Raw genomic sequence first — 25,894 nt, forward strand, 5'->3', positions numbered from 1 at the left:
GCCGCGGAGTAACTAAGCCCGTGTGCCACAACTACGAAGCCTGCGTTCTAGAGCCCGCGAGCCACAACTACTGAGCCTGAGTGCCACTACTACTGAAGCCCATGCACCTAGAGCCTGTGCTCTGCAACAAGAAGCTACCACAATGAGAAGCCTGCGCACCGCGACAAAGAGTAGCCCCTACTCACCGCAACTAGAGAAAGCCCGCGCACAGCAATGAAGACTCAACTCAGAACACCCCCCAAAAAAGATAATAATAATCCAAGCATCTCAGCACCATTTACAGGAGAAATAGGCTTGTATACAGTCCTGTGGACCACTATACTGGATACTGAGGTGATACAAATATTTCAACCATTTCAAACCATATTCTATTTAAGAGGAAAGAAGGTCTATGTCTACTCCTTTATTCAATTATTACACACTGAGTACATAATACAAAGCCAGTTACTGTACTTAGAAATAGAAACATGACAAATACAATAATGCAATCTCTAGTTAAAGCATATTTAGAAAGATAATTAATCCTAAATGGTTGAACTGTAAAATCTTTAAAAAAGGTAAAGTATAAAAAATAGAATGAAAAAAAAATGCTACCAAATTTAACTCCTTTTCCAAAGTTTTCAAGGAATATGGCCTATCACACCTGCATTTGTCAGTGTTTCTTCCTGGTCTAAAATTCAAGCCAGGAAAATTCCACCAGGAAATGGTTCTTATATTTTTAGACCACGTTTAAAGAAAACAATATTTTTAAAATAAAGATTGGTCTCATAATGAATAAATAGAATAGAAATGAAGAAATGTGAACTACTGCTTCGTTAAAAAAAAAAAAGATGTAGATCATGACATGAGATCAAATTTTAATTTAACTAATCTGTTACAATTTCACTGAATGTTCTAACCTGTGTACAAATTATTGTAGTAAATCTTAATTCAAAAATATATTTTGGGGCACAATTATTTTCAGTAGGAGTCAGCAAGAATCAGATCAGATTTAACTTTTAGAAGTTTACATTTCCACTGATCAGATTGTTTAAGTGGAATGACATAATAAACAATGTTTGAATACACCATAAATGTTTATCACCATAACAAAACTTATTAGTCATTTAAGTCTAAATATTATCAAGATCACAAATGTGTTGTAAAGAAAATATAATTTAATTCCATAAGGTAAGAATTACAAAAAAGAAAATAACTTTTTTAAAAAAAGAAAGGAAGAGAGGGCTTCCCTGGTGGCACAGTGGTTGAGAGTCCGCCTGCTGATGCAGGGGACACGGGTTCGTGCCCCAGTCTGGGAAGATCCCACATGCCGCGGAGCGGCTGGGCCCGTGAGCCAGGGCCGCTGGGCCTGCGCATCTGGAGCCTGTGCTCTGCAACGGTAGAGGCCACAACAGTGAGAGGCCGGCGTACCGCAAAAAAAAAAAAAAAAAAAAGAAAAAAGAAAGGAAGAGAGAACATTATTTTTAAAAAGCATTCAAGTTTGTTCATCAACAGCCCCTACTAAAGAGGACAACAAATGAAGAGACTTTGAGGAGAAGATGCAAGTTTCAGTTAAGACAGGAGGTGGAGAAAAAGCTCCAAGAAGAGACTGAGGCTACAGGGAAGCTTTCTGGTGGTAGAAGACATGGCATCAATCTGATCTCAGCTCTACAGCAGTGCACAGCATCATCCAGGGGATCACTGCCAGGGGTTCCAGGAAACCTGAGAGGCACCTGTTCCTGAGTGAAAGATGAAGTCTGCAGGCCCAGACAAATCCCCGTTTCCCTTGTCTTCTCACTCACATTATCCATGGTGGCTCCTGACTCCTTAATCATCTTTATCAAACCTCCTCCCCTCTCAGCCTACATGCTAGTTTTTCTCAGAAAATCCCTCATCTCTATGTCAAAGAGCAGAAGGATGACATCTTAATGAAAACACGTCAGTGTCCTACCACGTGTCTAAAAGTTCTTGCATTTGTGCTCACTTTTCTTCCTTCTCTACAGCCACAATGGATGAGCGCTCCCTTCTCTTGTACTAGACACCAGCCTTTCTCATCTTCTTTTTTACTGTCCTACATCAGCTGTCTTTTTTAGCTTTTGGATCTTTAACTTCTCCCTCCGACCAATTCCTTTTCAGCCATATCAAAACATGCTCACTATACTCAGCTTTTAGAGAGTTCTCCCCAAATTGGATTCTCCTTGATTCTTCTGTTCCCTCCACCAGTTACAATTCTTGAAAGAGATTTCTACCCTCACTGTCTCCACTTTCATTTATTCCTTTTGTTCATCAAACCAAGGCACACCTAATGACCTTCCCTAACTCATCACTACCACCACACACTGAAAGTCTTTTGGCATCTTTGCTGTCCAATAACAAAAGAGTTTTTTAATCATTATCTTAAGCAACCTCTCAATTTCATCTGATACTGTTAACCACATCCTCCCCCAAAGGCCTCTTTCGTACTTTTTCATGATATCATAAAGTGTTACTGCCATCCTTTTGCCTATTTCAGGCGCATTTGCAGGATTCTCTTCCTTTTCTATTTAAATAATGGGTTTCTTTGACATTGGGTTTCTAACCTACGCTGTCTTTTCTTTTCACTTTATAGCTGTGTTTATCCCAATTTTATCCTCTATAAACCACTAAATTTGCATTAAGAAACCACACAGACCACCAATTTGCATATTCAAAAAATAGGATTCGACACAATATTTAAAATACTTGTTAGTGGTAGTAATGAGAAAAACTATAGCTTCATCAGTGATATTGTTAAATCTCTATCAAATTATATATATTTATCAAGATGATGAATATATTCAGCTCTGTATCACTTTATATATTCAGTAAGTTTCTTTTCTTACTCTGTTTCCACTAAATGAGAAAATCATAACTCATAATCATAAGTTAACAGAATGGGTGCCCATTTTGATTGTTATGGACAGTCAGGCCCAATATGAAACTAGAAATAATAGAGATATTTTTCTTTAAAATCTACTTTCAAATACTAATCAAATGCTAAGGTGGTTGATGAGCATATCACACTCAAAAGCAGATGGTAAAAAAACTAAACTTGGAAAATAACATTAAAGCAAATAGTATAATACTCCTCAATAGCATTCATCTTGGAGAAGAGTTTCTTCAGCCTTCATTTCCAGGACCTGAATAAACTATATAGTGTTTTTGTGCAGATCAGAAAATGGCAGTCCCTCTGAGAGCATGATGTCCTGATACCTGCATTTAAATTAAGAGTTCCCGCCCCTCACTTTGGTGAGACACAGCATAGACCAGGGTCCCCAGTCTTAGAAAGCAGCATGTAGACTGGATTTCAGCACCCATTCAATTCAGCTGTACAGAAACTACACAATCATATTCAGTTTCTGTCCTTTCAACAACTGGATATTTTTTTTCTCCAATAAATCTTTGGAAATGGTCAAACTCTTAATGCTTAGTGATTTGTACCACATTAAAAACCATGATATTCAAATCTTATAGGTATATATGCAGTGTATCCAAGACATGGAAAGCATCATTTGATGCATCATTTCAGCCAGCCACTTAAAATAATGGAAATGGTATATACAGAAAACATCAGTGCTATGAAAATATTATTTTTAATCTCACTCCTATTGGAAAAATGCATGACAGTGATCATCCCTACATAACTAGTACATCTCAACATTGGAAAGAAGGATGTTGAATTCAGAGATCACAATAAACTTATGTAATTCAGTAGCCTTACTTTGACAGTGTTTACAATTTTTTTCTATGTCTTTTTACACTGAATTCAGAACAGAAGCATATTTTTAATCCCACATTTCCCTATGAATAAGGGTACATTTGCGACACCTTTTCTGTTGTGACCAATGGCTCATTCTCTATTAATATATATACCACTGGTGGATTTTCTCCAAGTACCTTACAAATTAATCTTTAAGTAACAAAGAATCACTCTTCATAATTCATGGGCTTTCTCTGATAAAGAGAAGAAAATGTCATCATATACTTCTTTCATATACAGTCAACCCTCCATATACACTGGTTCCCCATTGTGGGTTCCACATCCCTGGATTCAACCAACAACAGATAGAAAACATTCAGAATTCCAAAAAGCAAAACTTGAATTTGCCCCACACTGGCAACTATTTACATAACATTTAAACTGCATTTAAAACTATTTACAGAGCATTTATATTGTATTAGGTATGACAAATAACCTAGAGATGGGAGATTTAAAGCATATGGGAGCATGTGCCTGGGTAATATGCAAATACTATGCCATTGTGTATAAAAGACTTGAGTATCCTAGCATTTGGTTTCTGTGGGGGGTCCTAGAACCAATCCCCTTCCGATACCCAGAGGCAACTATATAATTATTACAGATGCGCAAAGAATTATTCATATGTTCCCTATACATGGTTAAATCCAAATAAACTGTGCAATACTTGCTATCTCATGTGAGAATAATCATGTTTCCACACTGCATTCCAGGGACATTATGGGACATCCTACAAATCCATTTAATAAAAGAATTTCACCAATTATGCTTTCCTGCCAATCATATTTTATTGAAGCTCATTTAAAATATTCAGTAGAATTCACATCTTACCTCCTTTAGCAACAAATATTCTAATTTTATTATAGGGAGAATTTAAACTGGTATGGGGAAAATGTGTTTAATTAACCAGAAAAATTGTTGCTCTTTGTTTAAAAATATCAATATATTTGACAGAACTGTGCCACTACTAAAAAAAAAAACACCTTTCTGACAGAAAATACACTGGGAACAAATGAATAAACAGTTTAATTAAAATTATTGAGATATTTATTTCTGATCATCTATTTCTCTTCCAGATTCTTGTATAAAATTATCACATTCACTTCTTTCAGCACATACATATTCATCCTTTATATCCACATGAGAGCCCTACTTATAATTTACATTTAGAACAGTTTTCTGAGTTTACGTGTTTCTCTTACTGTTTTCACCTCCCATATGCTTCAATCAGCCATTTTTTTAGCCATCAATACATTTTTGTAAATTGGGAATATAATGCAAGAAAATAGCAACAATTAAACGTAAATTTAACAAGCAAAAGTAACATAAATGACACAAAATCAAATTGGTTAAGACAAGCTATATCCTGTTATCAAAACTATTAGCAAAGAAGAACTGACAAAGGCATTCCTGAAGTGCATGAATGACCTCTAGGAAAGAGACAATTAGAACCTAAAGGGATTTGTGTGAAAATCACAATTTTCTATTTCTAACTTGTAAAACTCATCTCAACAACAGGGCTTGCTTTTTTTTAAAGTGAAATTGTCAATCCATTACTGATTTAGAAGAATGCCTAGAGCTACCCATGCTTTAGACACAATATATGGAGAAACACAGCTCTACAGGTGATCTATCGGGCAATCATCCATGCCTATGACTTTCTCATTGAATCAGTAAAGAATCTCAACCACATGCTACCATTCAGATCAAATTCCTGACTAAAGGATCAACCCACCTGGTAATCATACACAGCACCATGATACGGTAGGACCAAAATTAATTTATCATGCCCTCTTGCTGTGTCCCTTTGTCTTCCCCAAACAAAATCCTGTTATCATCCCTTGTCTTGTATTTCAGTGACTGGGATCAAATTCCACTAAGTCACCAGAGCAACGAACCCACTGTGATCTTTGACTTCTCTGTCTCCTTCAGCCCCATAAGATGTAGTCATTCACCAACTCCTACTGAGTTCTACTCCTAATATTTATGAAAGCTGCCCCTTTCTCATCTTTCCTACTACCACAAGCATTTCCAGCACCAGCACTATTCACAATAGCCAAGACATGGAAACAACCTACATGTCCATCAACACATGAATGGATAAAATATGGTACATATATACAGTAGAATACTACTCGGCCATAAAAAAGAATGAAGTAATGCCATTTGCAGCAGCATGGATGGACCTAGAGATTATCACGCTAAGTGAAGTAAGTCAGACAAAAAGACAAATACTACGGAGGCTGGAGAAGATGGTGGAACAGAAAGACGTGGAGATCACCTTCCTCCCAAAAGATACATCAGAAATACATCTACACGTGGAACTGCTCCTATAGAACACCTACTGAACAATGGCAAAAGACCTCAGACCTCCCAAAAGGCAACAAACTCCCACGTACCTGGGTAGGGCAAAGGAAAAAAGAAAAAAACAGAGACAAAAGAATAGGGACAGGACCTGCACCAGTGGGAGGGAGCCGTGAAGGAGGAAACGTTTCCACACACTAGAAGTCGCTTCGCGGGCAGAGACTGTGGGGGGGCGGAGGGGGAAGCATTGTAGCCACAGACGAGAGTGCAGCAACGCAGATGCAGAGGGCAAAGTGGAGTGATGCCCGCACAGAGGATGGGTGCCGACCAGCACTCACCAGCCCGAGAGGATTGTCTGCTCTCCCGCAGGGGCAGGTGGGGGCTTGGGAGCTGAGGCTCGGGCTTCCATCAGATCCCAGGGAGAGGACTGGGGTTGGCGGACTGAACACAGCCTGAAGGGGTTAGTGCACCATGGCTAGCAGGGAGGGAGTCCGGGAGAAGTTTGGAGCTGCTGAAGAGGCAAGAGACTTCTTCTTCCCTCTTTGTTTCCTGGTGCACGAGGAGAAGGGATTAAGAGCGCCTCTACAAGGAGCTCCAGAGACGGCTGTGAGACGGGCGCGAGCCGCGGCTATTAGCGTGGACCCCAGAGACGGGCATGACATGCTAAGGCTGCTGCTGCAGCCACCAAAAACCCTGTGTGCGAGCACAGCTCACTCTCCACACCTCCCCTCCCGAGAGCCTGTGCAGTCCGCCACTGCCAAGGTCCCGTGATCCAGGGACAACTTCCCCAGGAGAACGCACGGCGCGCCTCAGGCTGGTGCAACGTCCTGCTGGCCTCTGCTGCCGTAGGCTCGCCCCGCACTCCGTGGCCTCCATCCTCTCCGCCTGAGTGAGCCACAGCCCCTGAATCAGCTGATCCTTTAACTCAGTCCAGACTGAGCGAAGAACAGACGCCCTCAGGCGACCTACACACAAAGGCGGGGCCAAATACAAAACAACCCCTTGGAGGTGTGCAAACAAAGAACAGAAAGGGAAATCTCTCCCAGCAGCCTCAGGAGCAGCAGATTAAAGCTCCACAATGAACCTGATGTACCCTGCATCTGTAGAATACCTGAACAGACAAAGAATCATCCCATATTGAGGAGGTGGACTTTGGGAGCAAGATAGATTATTTTTCCCCCTTTTCCTCTTTTTGTGTGTATGTGTATGCTTCTGTGTGAGATTTTGTCTGTATAGCTTTGCTTTCGCCATTTGTCCTAGGGTTCTGAACGTCTGGGTATTTTTTGTTTTTTTTTTTTAACTTAAAAAAATGTTTTTCTTAATAATTATATTTTATTTTTAATAACTTTATTTTATTTTATCTTACTATTTTATTTTATCCTCTTTCTTTCCTTCTATCCTTCTCTCTCTCTCTCTCTCTCTCCCTCCCTCTCTCTCTTTTCTTTCTTTCCCTTCCTTCCTTCCTTCCTTTCTTTCTTTCCTTCTACTTTTCTCCCTTTTATTCTGAGCCATGTGGATGAAAGGCTCTTGGTGCTCCAGCCAGGCATCAGGGCTGTGCCACTGACGTGGGAGAGCCAACTTCAGGACACTGGTCCACAAGAGACCTCCCAGCTCCACGGTATATCAAACGGCGAAAATCTCCCAGAGATCTCCATCTTAACGCCAAGACCAAGCTCGACTCAACGACCAGCAAGCTACAGCGCTGGACACCCTATGCCAAACAATTAGCAAGACAGGAACATGACCCCACCCATTAACACAGAGGCTGCCTAAAATCATAATAACTCCACAGACACCTCAAAACACACCACCAGACGTGGACCTGCCCACAAGAAAGACAAGATCCAGCCTCATCCACCAGAACACAGGCACTAGTCCCCTCCACCAGGAAGCCTACACAACCCACTGAACCAACCTTAGCCACTGGGGACAGACACCAAAAACAATGGGAATTACGAACCTGCAGCCTGCGAAAAGGAGACCCCAAACACAGTAAGATAAGCAAAGTGAGAAGACAGAAAAAAACACAGCAGATGAAGGAGCAAGGTAAACACCCATCAGACCTAACAAAAGAAGAGGAAATAGGCAGTCTACCTGAAAAAGAATTCAAAATAATGATAGTGAAGATGATCCCAAATCTTCGAAATAGAATAGAGAAAATGCAAGAAACATTTAACAAGGACCTAGAAGAACTACACAGCAAACAAGAAACAATGAACAACACAATAAATGAAATTAAAAATACTCTAGAAGGGATCAATAGCAGAATAACTGAGGCAGAAGAACGGATAAGTGACCTGGAAGATAAAATAGTGGAAATAATTACTGCAGAACAGAATAAAGAGAAAAGAATGAAAAGAACTGAGGACCATCTCACAGACCTCTGGGACAAATTTAAATGCAGCAACATTCGAATTATAGGGGTTCCAGAAGAAGAAGAGAAAAAGAAAGAGACTGAGAAAATATTTGAAGAGATTGTAGTTGACAACTTCCCTAATATGGAAAAGGAAATAGTTAATCAAGTTCAGGAAGCACAGAGAGTCCCATACACGATAAATCTAAGGAGAAACACGCCAAGACACATATTAATCAAACTGTCAAAAATTAAATACAAAGAAAATATATTACAAGCAGCAAGGGAAAACCAACAAATAACACACAAGGGAATCCCCATAAGGTTAACAGCTGATCTTTCAGCAGAAACTCTGCAAGCCAGAAGGGAGTGGCAAAACATACTTAAAGTGATGTGGGAGAAAAACCTACAACCGAGATAACTCTACCCAGCAAGGATCTCATTCAGATTCAACGGAGAAATTAAAACCTTTACAGACAAGCAAAAGCTGAGAGAGTTCAGCACCACCAAACCAGCTTTACAACAAATGCTAAAGGAACTTCTCTAGGCAAGAAACACAAGAGAAGGAAAAGACCTACAATAACGAACCCAAAACAATTAAAAAAATGGGAATAGGAACATACATATCAATAATTACCTTAAATGTAAATAGACTAAATTCTCCCAGCAAAAGACACAGAGTGGCTGAATGGATACAAAAACAAGACCCATATATATGCTCTCTACAAGAGACCCACTTCAGACCTAGGGACACATACAGACTGAAAGGGAGGGGATGGAAAAATATATTCCATGCAAATGTAAATCAGAAGAAAGCTGGAGTAGCAATTCTTATATCACACAAAATAGACTTTAAAATAAAGACTATTACAAGAGACAAAGAAGGACACTACATAATGATCAAGGGATCGATCCAAGAAGAAGATTTAACAATTGTAAATATTTATGCACCCAACATAGGAGCACCTCAATACATAAGGCAAATACTAACAGCCATAAAAGGGGAAATTGAAAGTAACACAATCATAGTAGGGGACGTTAACACCCCACGTTCACCAATGGACAGATCATCCAAAATCAACATAAATAAGGAAACACAAGCTTTAAATGATACATTAAACAAGATGGACTTAATTGATATTTATAGGACATTCCAACGAAAAACAACAGAATACACATTTTTCTCAAGTGAGAACTAGAACTAGAACAAAAAATTTCACAATTTGAATGGAAACACAAAACACCCTTACCTAGGGGTAAGATGGGAATAAAGACAGACCTACTAGAGCATGGACTTGAGGATATGGGGAGGGGGAAGGGTAAGCTGTGACAAACTGAGAGAGTGGCATGGACATATATACACTACCAAATGTAAAACAGAGAGCTAGTGGGAAGCAGCCGCATAGCACAGGGAGATCAGCTCGGTGCTTTGTGACCACCTAGAGGGGTGGGATAGGGAGGGTGGGAGGGAGGGAGACGCAAGAGGGAGGAGATATGGGGATATATGTATATGTATAACTGATTCACTTTGTTATAAAGCAGAAACTAACAAACCTTATAAAGCAATTATACTCCAATAAAGATGTTAAAAAATAAATAAATAAATGAAAAGCCTACATATTGTAGGATTCCGTCATTATTATATTCTGGAAAAGGCAAAACTCTAGGGGGAGTAAAAAGTTCAGAGTTGTTAGGGGCTCAAAGTGAGGTTTTGAGGGATGGACAGGTGGAGCACGGGAGAGTTTTAGGGCAGTGAAACTCTTCTGCATGATGCTCTGTTGGGGAGTAGATGACGTCATGCCTTTGTCAACCACTATAGAACTATAAAGCACAAAAAGTGAAATGTGTAATAAACAGTGGACAATAGTCAATAATAATGTATCACTATTAGTTGATCAATTATAACAAATGAACTTGCATCCATTGAATGAACTTGCATCCATTGTACCAACACAAGATGTTAATAATAGGAGAATCGGGCTTCCCTGGTGGCGCAGTGGTTGAGAGTCCGCCTGCCGGTGCAGGGGACACGGGTTCGTGCCCCGGTCCAGGAAGATTCCACATGCCGCGGAGCGGCTGGGCCAGTGAGCCATGGCTGCTGGGCCTGTGCGTCCGGAGCCTGTGCTCCGCAACGGGAGAGGCCACAACAGTGAGAGGCCCGCATACCGCAAAAAAATAATAATAATAATAATAATAGGAGAATCTAACTGGAAGAAGAGAGTGGCTGTATGGTAACTCTTTGCACTATCTGCTTAACTTTCTGTAGTCTGAATCTGTTCTTTAAAAAAGTCTATTAATTTAAAAACTAGAAAAAAATCTAGACAAGAACACATAGCCAGTACAGAGCTATATACAACAATACCAAATAAATAAGAGTCATGAATAACGAAAAGCAAAAGATAGCAATGCTAATAATTTGATCCTCTAATTAAAACGCTAAGGGAATAGGCACAGAAAATAGTCAAACATATAAGGAACTTCAGAAACCTGGTGGAAAAAAGATCACCACAGCGAAATCAAGAGACTGGCCGGAAACAAAATCAACAATTCCTTAGATCATGTTAATAGAAAATACACCAGGAGCTTCAAGATGGCGAAAGAGTAAGACACAGAGATCACCTTCCACCCACAAATACATCAGAAATACAACTACACGTGGAACAACTCCTACAGAACATTTACTGAACGCTGGCAGAAGACCTCAGACCTCCCAAAAGGAAAGAAAATCCCCACGTACCTGAGGAGGGCAAAAGAAGAAAGAAAAAACAGAGACCAAAGAATAGGGATGGGACCTGCAGCAGTGGGAGGGAGCTGTGAAGGAGGAAACCTTTCCACACACTAGGAAGCCCCTTTGCGGGCAGAGACCTTGGGTGGTGGAGGGGGAAGCTTCGGAACCATGGAGGAGAGCCCAGCAACAGGGGTGTGGAGGGGGCAAAGCTCAATGATTTCCGCACAGAGGATCGGCGCTAACCAGCACTCACCAGCCCGAGAGGCTTGCCTGCTCAACTGCCGGGGCAGGTGGGGGCTGGGAGCTGAGGCTCGGGCTTCGGAGGTCGGATCCCAGGGAGAGGACTGGGGTTGGCTGGGTAAACACAGCCTGAAGGGGGGCTAGTGTGCCACAGCTAGCTGGGACGGAGTCTGGGAAAAAGTCTGGAGATGCCAAAGAGACAAGAGACATTTTCTTGCCTCTTTGTTTCCTGGTGCGCGAGGAGAGGGGATTCAGAGCGCCGCTTAAAGGAGCTTCAGAGACGGGGGCGAGCTGCTGCTATCAACACAGACCCCAGAGACGGGCACGAGACACTAAGGCCACTGCTGCAGCCACCAAGAAGCCTGTGTGCAAGCACAGGTCACTCTCCACACCTCCCCTCCCGGGAGCCTGTGCAGCCCGCCACTGCCAGGGTCCCGTGATCCAGGGACAACTTCCCCGGGAGAACGCACGGCGTGCCTCAGGCTGGTGCAACGTCACGCCAGCTGCTTCCGCCGCAGGCTCGCCCCGAAATCTGTACCCCTCCCTCCCACCAGCTTGAGTGAGCCAGAGCACCCGAGTCAGCTGCTCCTTTAACGCAGTCCTATCTGAGCGAGGAACCGACAGCCCGAGGCGACCTACATGCAAAAGCGGGTCCAAATCCAAAGCTGAACACCGGGAGATGTGTGAACAAATAAGAGAAAAGGAAATCTCTCCCAGAAGCCTCAGGAGCAGCAGATTAAATCTCCACAATCAACTTGACGTACCCTGCATCTGTGGAACACCTGAATAGACAACAAATCATCCCAAATTGAGGAGGTGGACTTTGGGAGCAATGATATATATATTTATTTTCCCTTTCTCTCTTTTTTGTGAGTGTCTATGTGTATGCTTCTGTGTATGATTTTGTCTGTAGAGCTTTGCTTTTACCATTTGTCCCAGGGTTCTCCCATTTTTTTTCTTTTTATTACTTAAAAAATTATTTTTTAATAAGCATTTCTTATTTTAATAACTTTCTTTTATTTGAATTTACTTTACTTTATCTTCTTTTTTCTTTCCTTGTTTTTTTCCTCCCTTTTATTCTGAGCTGTGAGCAGGACAGGCTCTTGGTTCTCCAGCCAGGCGTCAGGGCTGTGACACTGAGGTGACAGACCCAAGTTCAGGACACTGGTCCACAAGAGACCTCCCAGCTCCACGGTATATCAAACGGCGAAAATCTCCCAGAGATCTCCATCTCAACGCCAAGACCCAGCTCCACTCAACGACCAGCAAGCTACAGTGCTGGACACCCCATGCCAAACAGCTAGCAAGACAGGAACACAACCCCATCCATTAGCACAGAGGCTGCCGAAAATCATAATAAGTCCACAGACACCCCAAAACACACCACCAGACGTGGACCTGCCCACCAGAAAGACAAGATCCAGCCTCATCCACCAGAACACAGGCACTAGTCCCCTCCACCAGGAAGCCTACACAACCCACTGAACCAACCTTAGCCACTGGGGACAGACAACAAAAACAACAGGAACTACGAACCTGCAGCCTGCGAAAAGGAGACCCCAAACACAGTAAATTAAGCATAATGAGAAGACAGAAAAACACACAGCAGATGAAGGAGCAAGATAAAAACCCGCCAGACCTAACAAGTGAAGAGGAAATAGGCAGTCTACCTGAAAAAGAATTCAGAATAATGATAGTAAAGATGATCCAAAATCTTGGAAACAGAATGGAGAAAATACAAGAAACGTTTGACAAGGACCTGGAAGAACTAAAGAGCAAACAAACAGTGATGAACAGCACAATAAATGAAATTGAAAATTCTCTAGAAGGGATCAATAGCAGAATAACTGAGGCAGGAGAACGGATAAGTGACCTGGAAGATAAAATAGTGGAAATAACTACTGCAGAGCCGAGTGAAGAAAAAAGAATGAAAAGAATTGAGGACAGTCTCAGAGACCTCTGGGACAACATTAAACGCACCAACATTCGGAATTCCCTAGTGACGCAGTGGTTAAGAATCCACCTGCCAACACAGGGGACACCGGTTCAAGCCCTGGTCCAGGAAGATCCCACATACCGCAGAGTAACTAAGCCCGAGTGCCACAACTACTGAGCGTGCGCTCTAGAGCTTGCGCGCCACAACTACTGAGCCTGTGCGCCACAACTACGGAAGCCCACACGCCTAGAGCCCACCATCCACAACAAGAGAAGCTACCGCAATGAGAAGCACACACACTGCAATGAAGAGCAACCCCCGCTCGCCGCAACTAGAGAAAGCCTGCGCTCGGCAACAAAGACCCAATGCGGCCAAAAATAAATAAATAAAATAAATAAATTTACAAATACAAAACAAGAAACAACAACAAAAAACGCAGCAACATTCAAATTATAGGGGTCCCAGAAGAAGATGAGGAAAAGAAAGGGACTGAGAAAATATTTGAAGAGATTATGGTTGAAAACTTCCCTATTATGGGAAAGGAAATAGTTAATCAAGTCCAGGAAGCACAGAGAGTCCCATACAGGATAAATCCAAGGAGGTACACGCCAAGACACGTATTAATCAAACTATCAAAAATTAAATACAAAGAATAAATATTAAAAGCAGCAAGGGAAAAACAACAAATAACACATAAGGGAATCCCCATAAGGTTAACAGCTGATCTCTCAGCAGAATCTCAGCGAGCCAGAAGGCAGTGGCAGGACATATTTAAAATGATGAAGGAGAAAAACCTACAACCAAGATTACTCTACCCAACAAGGGTCTCATTCAGTTTTGATGGAGAAATTAAAACCTTTACAGACAACCAAAAGCTAAGAGAATTCAGCACCACCAAACCAGCTTTACAACAAATGCTAAAGGAACTTCCCTAGGCAGGAAACACAAGAGAAGGAAAAGACCTACAATAATAAACCCAAAACAATTAAGAAAATGGGAACAGGAACATACATATCGATAATTACCTTAAATGTAAGGGGACTAAATGCTCCAACCAAAAGATATAGATCGCCTGAATGGATACAGAAACAAGACCCATATATATGCTGTCTACAGGAGACCCACCTCGGACCCAGGGACACATACAGACTGAAAGGGAGGGGATGGAAAAAGATATTCCATGCAAATGGAAATCAAAAGAAAGCTGGAGTAGCAGTTCTCATTTCAGACACAATAGACTTTAAAACACAGACTATTACAAGAGACAAGGAAGGACACTACACAATGATCAAGGGATCAATCCAAGAAGAAGATATAACAATTGTAACTATTTATGCACCCAACATAGGAGCACCTCAATACATAAGGCAAATACTAACAGCCATAAAAGGGGAAAGCGACAGCAACGCAATCATAGTAGGGGACTTTCACACCCCACTGTCACCAATGGACAGAGCATCCAAAATGAAAATAAATAAGGAAACGCAAGCTTTAAATGATACATTAAACAAGGTGGACTTAATTGATATTTATAGGACGTTCCATCCAAAAACAACAGAATACACATTCCTCTCAAGTGCTCATGGAACATTCTCCAGGATAGTTCATATCTTGGGTCACAAATCAAGCCTTGGTAAATTTAAGAAAACTGAAATCGTATCACGTATCTTTTCCGACCACAACACTATGAGATTAGATATCAATTACAGGAAAAAATCTGTAAGAAATACAAACACATGGAGGCTACACAACACACTACTTAGTAACCAAGAGATCACTGAAGAAATCAAAGAGGAAATCAAAAAATACCTAGACACAAATGACAATGAAACACGATGACCCAAACCCTATGGGATGCAGCAAAAGCAGTTCTAAGAGGGAAGTTTGCAGCAATACAATCCTACCTCAAGAAACAAGAGAAATCTCAAATAAACAACCTAACCTTACACCTAAAGCAATTAGAGAAAGAAAACAAAAAAAGCCCAAAGTTAGCAGAAGGAAAGATATCATAAAGATCAGATCAGAAATAAATGAAAAAGAAATGAAGGAAACGATAGCAAAGATCAATAAAACTAAAACCTGGTTCTTGGAGAAGATAAACAAAATTGATAAACCATTAGCCAGACTTATCAACAAGAAAAGGGAGAAGCCTCAAATCAATAGAATTAGAAACGGAAAAGGGGAAGTAACAACTGACACGGCAGAAATACAAAGGATCATTAGAGATAACTACAAGCAACTCTATGCCAATAAAATGAACAACCTGGAAGAAATGGACAAATTCTTCAAAATGCACAAACTTGTGAGACTGAACCAGGAAGAAATAGAAAATATGAACAGACCAATCACAAGCACCGAAATTGAAACTGTGATTAAAAATCTTCCAACAAACAAAAGCCCAGGAACAGATGGCTTCACAGGCGAATTCTATCAAACATTTAGAAAAGAGCTAACATCCATCCTTCTCAAACTCTTCCAAAATATAGCAGAGGGAGGAACACTCCCAAGCTCATTCTATGAGGTCACCATCACTCTGATACCAAAACCAGACAAAGATGTCACAAAGAAAGAAAACTGCAGGCCAATATCACTGATGAACATAGCCGCAAAACTCCTCAACAAAATACTAGCAAACAGAGTCCAACAGCACATTAAAAGGATCATACACTATGATCAAGAGGGATTTATCCCAGGAATGCAAGGATTCTTCAATATACGCAAATCAATCAACGTGATACACCATATTAACAAATGGAAGGAGAAAACCCAGATGATCATCTCAATAGATGCAGAGAAAGCTTTCAACAAAATTCAACACCCATTTATGATAAAAACCCTGCAGAAAGCAGGCATAGAGGGAACTTTCCTCAACCTATTAAAGGCCATATATGACAAACCCACAGCCACCATCATCCTCAAGGGTGAAAAACTGAAACCATTTCCACTAAGATCGGAAACAAGACAAGGTTGCCCACTCGCACAACTATTATTCAACATAGTTTTGGAAGTTTTAGCCACAGCAATCAGAGAAGAAAAGGAAATAAAAGGAATCCAAATCGGAAAAGAAGAAGTAAAGCTGTCACTGTTTGCAGATGACGTGATACTATACATAGAGAATCCTAAAGATGCTACCAGAAAACTACTAGAGCTACTCAATGAATCTGGTAAAGTAGCAGGATACAAAATTAATGCACAGAAATCTCTTGCATTCCTATACACTAATGATGAAAAATCTGAAAGTGAAGCTAAGAAAACACTCCCATTCACCACTGCAACAAAAAGAATAAAATATCTAGGAATAAACCTACCTAAGAAGACAAAAGACCTGTATGCAGAAAAGTATAAGACACTGATGAAAGAAATTAAAGATGATACAACTAGATGGAGAGATATACCATGTTCTTGGATCGGAAGAATCAACATTGTGAAAATGACTCTACTACCCAAAGCAATCTACAGATTCAATGCAATCCCTACCCAACTACCACTGGCATTTTTCACAGAACTAGAACAAAAAATTTCACAATATATATGGAAACACAAAAGACCATGAATAGCCAAAGCAATCTTGAGAAAGAAAAACGGAGCTGGAGGAATCAGGCTCCTTGACTTTAGACTACACTACAAAGCTACAGTGATCAAGACAGTATGATACTGGCACAGAAACACAAATATACATCAATGAAACAGGATAGAAAGTCCAGAGATAAACCCACGCACATATGGTCACCGTATCTTTCATAAAGGAGGCAAGACTATACAGTGGAGAAAAGACAGCCTCTTCAATAAGTGGTGCTGGGAAAACTGGACAATTACATTAAAAGAATGAAATTAGAACGCTCCCTAACACCATACACAAAAATAAACTCAAAATGCATTGAAGATCTAAATGTAAGGCCAAACACCATCAACCTCTTAGAGGAAAACGTAGGCAGAACACTCTATGACATAAATCACAGCAAGGTCCTTTTTCACTCACCTCCTAGAGAAATGGAAATAAAAACAAAAATAAACAAATGGGACCTAATGAACCTTAAAAGCTTTTGCACAGCAAAGGAAACCATAAACAAGACGAAAAGACAATCCTCAGAATGGGAGAAAATATTTGCAAATGAAGCAACTGACAAAGGATTAATGTCCAAAACATACAAGCAACTCATGCAGCTCAATATGAAAAAAATAAACAACCCAATCCAAACATAGGCAGAAGACCTAAATAGACATTTCTCCAAAGAAGACATACAGATTGCCAACAGACAGTTGAAAGAATGCTCAATATCATTAATCATTAGAGAAATGCAAATCAAAACTACAATGAGATATCATCTCACACTGGGCAGAATGGCCATCATCAAAAAATCTACAAACAGTAAATGCTGGAGAGGGTGTGGAGAAAAGGGAACCCTCTTGCACCGTTGGTGGGAATGTAAATTGATACAGCCACTATGGAGAACAGTATGGACGTTCATGAAAAAACTAAAAATAGAACTACCATACGACCCAGCAATCCCAGTACTGGGCATATACCCTGAGAAAACCATAATTCAAAAAGAGTTGTGTACCAAAATGTTCGTTGCAGCTCTATTTACAATAGCCAGGACATGAAAGCAACCTAAGTGTCCATCAACAGATGAATGAATAAAGAAGATGTGGCACATATATACAATGGAATATTACTCAGCCATAAAAAGGAACGAAACTGAGGTATTTGTAGCGAGGTGGATGGACCTAGAGACTGTCATACAGAGTGAAGTAAGTCAGAAAAAGAAAAGCAAATACCATATGCTAACACATATACATGGAATCTAAGGAAAAAAAAAAACCATGGTGACGAAGAACCTAGGGGCAACACGGGAATAAAAATGCAGACCTACTAGAGAATGGACTTGAGGATACGGGGTGGGGCAAGGGTAAGCTGGGACAAAGTGAGAGAGTGGCATGGACATATATACACTACCAAACGTAAAACAGATAGCTAGTGGGAAGCAGCTGCGTAGCACAGGGAGATCAGCTCGGTGCTTTGTGACCACCTAGAGTGGTAGGATAGAGAGGGTGGGAGGGAGGGAGATGCAAGAGGGAGGAGATATGGGGATATATGTATATGTATAACTAATTCACTTTGTTATAAAGCAGAAACTAACACACCATTGTAAAGCAATTATACTCCAATAAAGATGTTAAAAAAAATCAAAAAGAGACAAGAACATACACCATAGACAAAAGCAACGATATAAAAACATATCTAGAAAGAAGCCATACAAATATGTATATAATCTACATGGAGGCCACAATAAGAATTCCTGATTGACTTAGGAAAAAGAAGTCTCAACCAGAATAGTATGTTATGTGTATTCGTGAGGCACAGATATTGTAAGAATATCGATTATCCTTAATTCTTTTACAGATTTAGTACCTTATCCATACCAGCTGATGACAATCAAACATGGGCTACTGTTTCCTGTACCCAAAGTCAACCATGGAAAAATTACAGAAGGAACAAAGAAAAAACATTAACAAAAGCAAAAACACAAAACTAAATAATCCCTGAGGGACAATAAGTCTCCACTGAACTGGAACCTGAGTGTGGGCAGGTAGGGGGATGCCCTGAATTGGAGACAGGTCTGTAGCCTGCAAGAGAGGCAGATGACAGGATTGATTAGAGAAAAGCCTTTAACTTTGAGCCCTTGATTCTTCCACTGTGCTCTGGGACCATGAATCTCTACTGCTTCACTGAAGGAATCTGAGGCAGCATTTCAGAGCCCGCATGCCAGGAGCATGGCACACCAAAGATTGGGCTGGATGTGGCAGTATGGTCCACAGGCTGTGAAATAACCATCTGAAACTTTCTTAGTGCATGACAACTGGCCTTTTTAAATGATCATCTTAATAGACTATCACACACAGACTAAAAGAGAAAAGCAAGTAACACAGTAGTTGTACAAAAGGACAGAAATTCATTTCTGAACTTTTGGGCAATGTCCCTGATGTCAACAAAGAGAGACCACAGTGGGAACTGTCAGGCTAAGGCGCCCCTTCACTAACTCCTCTGGGATTCTGTGGGGCATGGCTGGGGACAGGGATGGATTCATACCAGAGAAGGAAGGAATCGCAGGCCCCGCCAGCAGTCAACGTGAGGACCTTGAGTGAGACCTGACGGGCTCCCAACCACAGAAGAGAGTCTCGCCTCCTTTCCCCTCAGCTCATCTTACCTGCAGCAGCCATGTCTGGGAGGCTCCAGGCAGAAGAGTCCACATGGGATGTGCCTGCACTTCACACCAGCAGTCTCAGGGAGTTGATGTCTTTGATGTGAGGCCTTGGCGCCAGGTCAGCAGACGGGAGGTAGCCCAGCACCTACAGGGAGTCAAGAGAAGACACTGAGAGAGGACTGAGAGCAGCATCCACCACAGAAGAGGGGGCCCCGAAGAGCCCGCACTGTCAGTCTCGGGGGACCCAGGCATGGCTGTGAGGCTCAGGGCCCCAGATACTTCTGGCTGGGGGTGCCGACAGAAATGAGAGCTAAGGTGTGACGCCTGCTGACTCAGCTCAGCAGAGGGAAAAGTCCCAGGACCTGCCAAGAGTCAATGAAACGCCCTCGTGCCAGGTCTGCGGGAAGCTCCCCCGGAAGCACCCCCCACCGCCCACCCCCTCCGCCCCGCCCCTGCCGTCCTCCTGGAGCCCAGATGCACATGACCGGAAGTCACGTCCTCCGAGCCACGCTGTGGGGGCGAGGCCATTTTTGAGGGCTGAGGTCCGGCGAGGGTGAGCCGCGGGAGGAGTGCCACGTCTCATCAGGTGTCAAGGTGAGAGGTGACCCCAGTTAGAAGTGCGGGGACACGCCCCCGACACCCCCAATCCCCATTCCCTCCGAAAAGAGGCGGCCACACAGGCCCCGCCCACCGCGCCCCTGCTCTCGGCCCCAGAGGCTCGGGCCTGGCTGTTAGGCCCAAAGTCCATCCACTTCCCCAGCGGGGTCTCGAGCATGGAAGACCTCGCTCTGAGGCTGGTGGACCCTGGCTCACCTCAGTAGAGGGAGCGCCCCAGGCCCTGTGGAGTGAAGGACGGGACCCTCGTGGGGACCGAGGGGCTCCACACCCCAGAATGGCGGCCACGCGGACCCCACCCCTGACGTCGGCCTGGGAGCCTCCGGGCAGGTCTAAAGACTGAGGGGCTCCCTCAGTGCGAACGCGGACGGACGGACAGACGCGGGAGGCCCAGGGAGGAGGGGGCCTTGTCCTGAGGGGCTGGCCGCAGGTCAGCAGAGGGAGGATTTCCAGGGCACGGGAGGAGTCAGGGCGAGGACCGTCCTCCCCGTCGCAAGGGCACCTCAGAACCCCTCCCCTGTTGTCAGCCGCTTCCTTCTGGCCACACACGGAGGAGGGAGGGCTGCTGTCTGAGAGGGGAGGTGCAGGCCAGCAGAAGGCGCGTCCCTAAGCACTCCCAAGAGTCAGCCCAAGCCCCTGAGTGAGGGCCAGTGGGGCCGCCAGCCACAGGGCCTCGACCTGTCTGCCGCACGCTGCAGGCCTGGTAAAACTCTGCCACGTGCGGCCGCGTGGTCACCCTCATCGCCTCCGAATGGGACGCAAGGAGGTGCCGGCACTGGTGCGAGCAGATGGCCCTCGGGGCAAGAGAGGAGCTCCAGGCTGCACCGGCCGTCCAGGGAGGACCCCGAGTGAGGACTAAGGGAGTCACCCACCCCGAAGACAAGGGACAAGAGAGAATATGGCTCGTTCCCTCCTGTCAACCCTTAGATTCCCAAGAAAGGACTGTCAGGCTGAGACTGCCCGTACTTTCCTCTGCCAGGTTCAGGCTGAGACCGCCCGTACTTTCCTCTGCCAGGTCCGAGGGAAGTTAGAGCGTTTTTCTGAAGGGGCAGCCACCAGGCAGCAGAAGGGAGGGTCCCAGGACCCTTCGGTGGTGGGCTGAACGCTCCCTCCTTTCCTCCTCCTGGGTGTCATGGAAGATGGTGGTGTCAACTTCAGAGCAGCAGAGGGGAGGGGGTGTGGGGGGGGAGTCTTGGCAACAGCTGTCATCCTGACTCTGAATGGGAACCGTGGAGACCTACCTCCCCTGCCAGCCCCCACTGTCACCCCAGTACCGCCCAGGCAGGGCTGGCAGCCTGTAGCCCAAGGCTCACTCTACCGTCCTCCACAGGGGTCTCAGGGGACAGGCTGAGCAGGAGAACAGGAGCCCTGTGGGTCCTCGAGCAGTGCCCTCAAGGACCCTGCAGAGGCGGCCTTGGTTAAAGCCAGGGAGGAATGTCCCCGCTGAAGGTGCTCACAGCATCTCCTTGTCCCTCCCCCAGGTGCCCTCGTTGCCTGCCTTCCTGCGCACACTCCCATCTGCTGGCCCTGACCTGTGTCATCATGCCTCGGGGCCGGAGGAACAAGCGCCATGGCCGCAAGAAACGCCACCAGGCCCGGGGGGAGACTCAGAGTCTCAAGGGTGCCCAGGCCACTGAGGAGGCGGCGGCGGCGGCAGAAGAGATACAAGAGTCGCCGTCTTCCCCCGCTTCTCCTTCTCGGGGTACTCCCCGGAGCTCCCCTGCTGCTGGCACTCGCCAGGAGCCTCAGGGAGCCCCAGCCACTAGCTCTCGTGATGAAGGGGTTTCATGCCCAGGATCTGAAGAGGGTGCCCAGAGCCAAGACGAGAAAAGTGCAGGTACCTCCCAGGCAGCACCTTCCATTCACAGCAGTTGCAGAGATCCTCTGATCAGGAAGGTCAGAAAGTTGGTGCACTTCCTGCTGGAGAAGTACCACACGAAGGAGCCCATCCCGCAGGCAGCACTGCTGAAGGCTGTCAACAGGAAGTACCAGAAGCACTTCCCTGAGATCCTCAGCAGAGCCTCTCAGATCATGGAGGTGGTCTTTGGCCTCGAGCTGAAGGATGTCGACCCCAGCAATCACTCCTACGCCCTCATCAGCAAGATGGCCCTCCCCAGCGAGGGAAGTCCGAGTGATGAGTCGGGGCCACCCACGTCCGGTCTCCTGATGGTTCTCCTGAGCACGATCTTCAAGAAGGGCAACCGTGCCACCGAGGAGGAGATCTGGGAATTCCTCAGTGAGTTGGGCTTGTATGCTGGGAGGAGGCACTGGATCTTCGGGGAGCCCAGGAGGCTCATCAGCAAAGATTTCGTGCAGCAGAAGTACCTGACGTACCGCCAGGTGCCCAACAGCGATCCTCCACGCTATGAGTTCCTGTGGGGCCCAAGAGCCCACGCTGAAACCAGCAAGATGAAAGTGCTGGAGTTTATGGCCAAGTCCACTGGTACCGTCCCCAGTGCCTTCCCAGATCTCTATGAGGAGGCTCTGAAAGATGAGGAAGAGAGAGCAGCAGTGAGAGCCGCAACCAGGGCTGCAGCTGTTGCTGAGGGCAGAGCCCCTTCCAGGGCCAAAGCCCGCAGCTCCTCCCACATGTAGGGAGGGAGGCCGCGGGCAGTTTGCTCTCTTTGTTTTGGAAGTGTAGAGTAGTAGGGGTGGAGGGAACAAAGTATAGATCTTATTTACCCTCCTGTTTTAAACTAGTAACTTCTATATATTATTGATTGATTGATTTAGGTTTTTTCAAATGTTTTTTTCTTGTAATAGTGTGTTTTCTTAAGAATAGGAATTCGTGAATGACATTGCTTGCATATCTATTGCTGTCTAAAGAATTCTAAAGTTACAGTTTTGGTATATGTAAAAGAAATTCACGAACCATCTATATTTTCTGTATGATCCAGAAGTAGAAAACATGGCACTGCAATAGAGATGTTCATGGAAATGTGAAAGGCGACCACAGAAAATATTTAGAAACAAAAAATGGAGAAAACAGAGTAAAAGCCATTTAACTCGTGGTTTGCCTTACTTCGTTTAAACTTTCTTTTGGTAGAAATAAAAGATACTTTGACTGATTTAGTTCATTTGTGAGTATTTGTTTGTTTTGCCCTAGTGCACTGCATATTCTCTGCTACCTACTGGATTAAAAATAAACTCTGATGGGAGGGTGATATTTTGGGGGTTCATAATAATCATATCATAACTGCCATTCATCAAAAACCCAATATTGCTTAATGAGTATGCCACTGCTTTACATGTAGTACATAACATTCCAACATTCACGCAGGATAGGATTTAGCAGACTCCCTTTATAGGTGAATAACTTGCAGATTTCTCAAGTTCACAAGGCTGATTTAAGTGATCTTGCTGGGTCTAGTCCCCTGGTCTGGAATAGTCTAGAGCCTACACTCTTCCACTCCTCCCAACCTAAGGCAGACCTTACGTCTTTTAATTCATTTTTCGTCTCACCACTCCAAAATGTATCTCATGGGATAAAAGGGGCCCTGTTCCCAAAGCACTGTTCTGGAATACTGTAATAGTAACGCTGAATAAGTGAATGGTATGAATAAAAAAAATTTGTTCAGTGACAATGGGGTCTTCTACATATGCAATGTCAGATACCCTGAAAAGATCAGCATCTCCTCATTTACTCTTCAAGTTTCTCAGGGACATAAAAGCCTTGGTTTAAGAGCTGTGTCCTCAGGTCAGTGGAGGGAGGAGTCCCAGCCTCTGATAGTTACTCAAGGTGAGGACCTTAGAACAGAAGGGGGCCCCACAAAGTCTACCCTTTCTCCCTTGTGTGGCCATGTGCAGAGCTGTCTGTCTGAAGGTACCCCTTCTTTTCCTCCGGGGCAAGGGTGGAGAGGTTCTCAGGGAGGTGAGTTCCTTGGTCTTGTGGCAGCATCTCCAATTCTGCCCAAGTAGGAGATCCTAACAGGCCTTAATTTGCTTCAGAGTGAGGACACTGGGTGCTGATGAGTGGATTCCCCATAACAAAGGGGACCACACAGAGGCCCCCGGCAGGGGTAGCCAGGGAATAGGTCTCTTATCTCCCCTTCTGGTGTCTCAGGAAGGTGAAAGCCTTGGCCTGAGGCTGGCAGACAGACAGTAGGGAGGGTGGAGTCCCATATGCTATCTGAAGTCAAGGTAAGAAACCTGAGTTAGGACTGAGGGGCCACTGACTCCAGAAGAGTGGGGCCTTGTAAACTCCTGCTCCTCAGAAGACCCCAACAGCTTTGGACAGATCTGGTTCATCCTGACTTCCAATTCAGAATTCCCAAGAAGGTAATGCCTTTGTTCTGAGGAGCACAGCTTCAGGGGAGTAGAGGGTGGAATCCTGGGTCTGGTCAGGCATCATGATGAGGACCCTGAATGAGGAGCAAGAGGACCACTCACTCCAGAACAGAGGAGAATGCAGAGTCCCACCCCTGAGGTCAGCCCCAGGAGGCCCAGGACAAAGCTTTCTGGCTGACCTGCCCCCTCTTTCCACTGGGGGTGGTCTCGGGGAGGCGAGGGCCTTGGTCTATGGGGAACAGCCTCACTCAGTAGAGACTGGAAATCTAGTGACTCTAAATGAGGATAAAGGGACTCCACCTAGAGCAGAGCCCTGCCACTGGATACCTCCCCTTGGCAAATCCAGGAATGTTGGCATGATGCGCCCCACGCCTTTCCTTTTAGAGCATCTCAGGTAGATGAGGCACTTGGTCCCAGGGGCCAGCCTCAGGGGAGCACAGGGAGGAATTCCAGGTCATGCCAAGAGTTGAGCAGAGGACCATGAGGGCTGAGGGAACCACCCAAGTCATAAAAGTGGGGACGCCACAGAATCCCTCCCTTACTGTCGGCCATGAGTGACCACAGGCAGTCATGCCCACGTGAGGCAACCCTCACATCCTCCTAGGCGGTCTCAGGGAATTAAAGGCTGTAGTATGAGAGCACAGGCCTCTCTAGGTCACGGGAAGAACCAGCATAAGGACTCTGAGTGAGGACCAAGGGGAACGCCCAACCGAAAAGAGACAGGAACAAACACATAGCCCCACCACCCTTCCGGCCCGGGGAAGCCCCAGGCAGGGGTAGTTCGATGTGTCACCCACTTGCCTCTGGCTCTGGAGGACTCAGGTCGGTAGAGGGAAGAGTCCCAGATCCTGACAGAGTGAGGACTATTGAGGTCACAAACCCCAGAAGAGCGGAGCCCGGGGAATCTTGCCCTCTGTGTTAGTCCTCAGAAGCCCCTCAGAAATAGCTGTGGCTACACGTGGCCTACTCTGACTTCTACTTCTGGGGACTCAGGGTGGTGAGGACTTTGCTCCGAGGCTGGCTGACTCAGCACAGGGGAAATTTCCAGGTTGTGCTAGGAGTTGGGGTGAGGACCTAAGGCTGGAGTGGAGCATGAAAACCATAACAATGGGGGCAGCACATCATCTCTCCCCTGCTGTCAGTCCTGGGAGACGCCTGGAGAGATGTCAGGCCGAGCAGAGGCAACCCTTAACTCCTCGCAGGGTGACAGAGAAGTGGGGACAGTAATAGGTGAAGAGAGGGAGAAATTATAGGTCTTCCCAGGAGTCAAACCGAGGAAGGGCCTGAGTGAGGACTGGCGCGGCCAAGCATAACAAGGCCTGGATCTGCCGGCCCCAGCGTCCTGCCTTCAGAGACCACAGGTAGACGTGGGACATTAGGCTACCCTCACTTTCTTCTGTTGGCTCTCAGAGAGCGGTGGGCCTTTCTATGAGCACATGTCCTCAGGTAAAGAGACAGGAGCCACAGGCCT

The 25,894-nt window shown here is 44.6% G+C and overlaps 2 protein-coding genes across 2 annotated transcripts in view; one reads left to right on the plus strand and one right to left on the minus strand.

Annotated features, from left to right (window-relative positions):
* Positions 1-25,894, minus strand: part of CFAP47 (cilia and flagella associated protein 47) — a 509,799-nt gene that overhangs the window by 264,433 nt on the left and 219,472 nt on the right.
* On the plus strand, positions 21,679-22,731 carry LOC132513824 (melanoma-associated antigen B4-like). Its single transcript, XM_060138419.1, has one exon. It carries the CDS (start codon positions 21,679-21,681, stop codon positions 22,729-22,731), a length of 1,053 nt encoding a protein of 350 aa, XP_059994402.1.

Source organism: Lagenorhynchus albirostris, chromosome X (genome assembly GCF_949774975.1).
Source record: "Lagenorhynchus albirostris chromosome X, mLagAlb1.1, whole genome shotgun sequence".
NCBI classification, from domain to species: domain Eukaryota; kingdom Metazoa; phylum Chordata; class Mammalia; order Artiodactyla; family Delphinidae; genus Lagenorhynchus; species Lagenorhynchus albirostris.

Coding starts and splice junctions, on each gene's coding strand:
- LOC132513824 (XM_060138419.1), top strand. CDS start 21,679: ATGCCTCGGGGCCGGAGGAACAAGCGCCATGGCCGCAAGAAACGCCAC.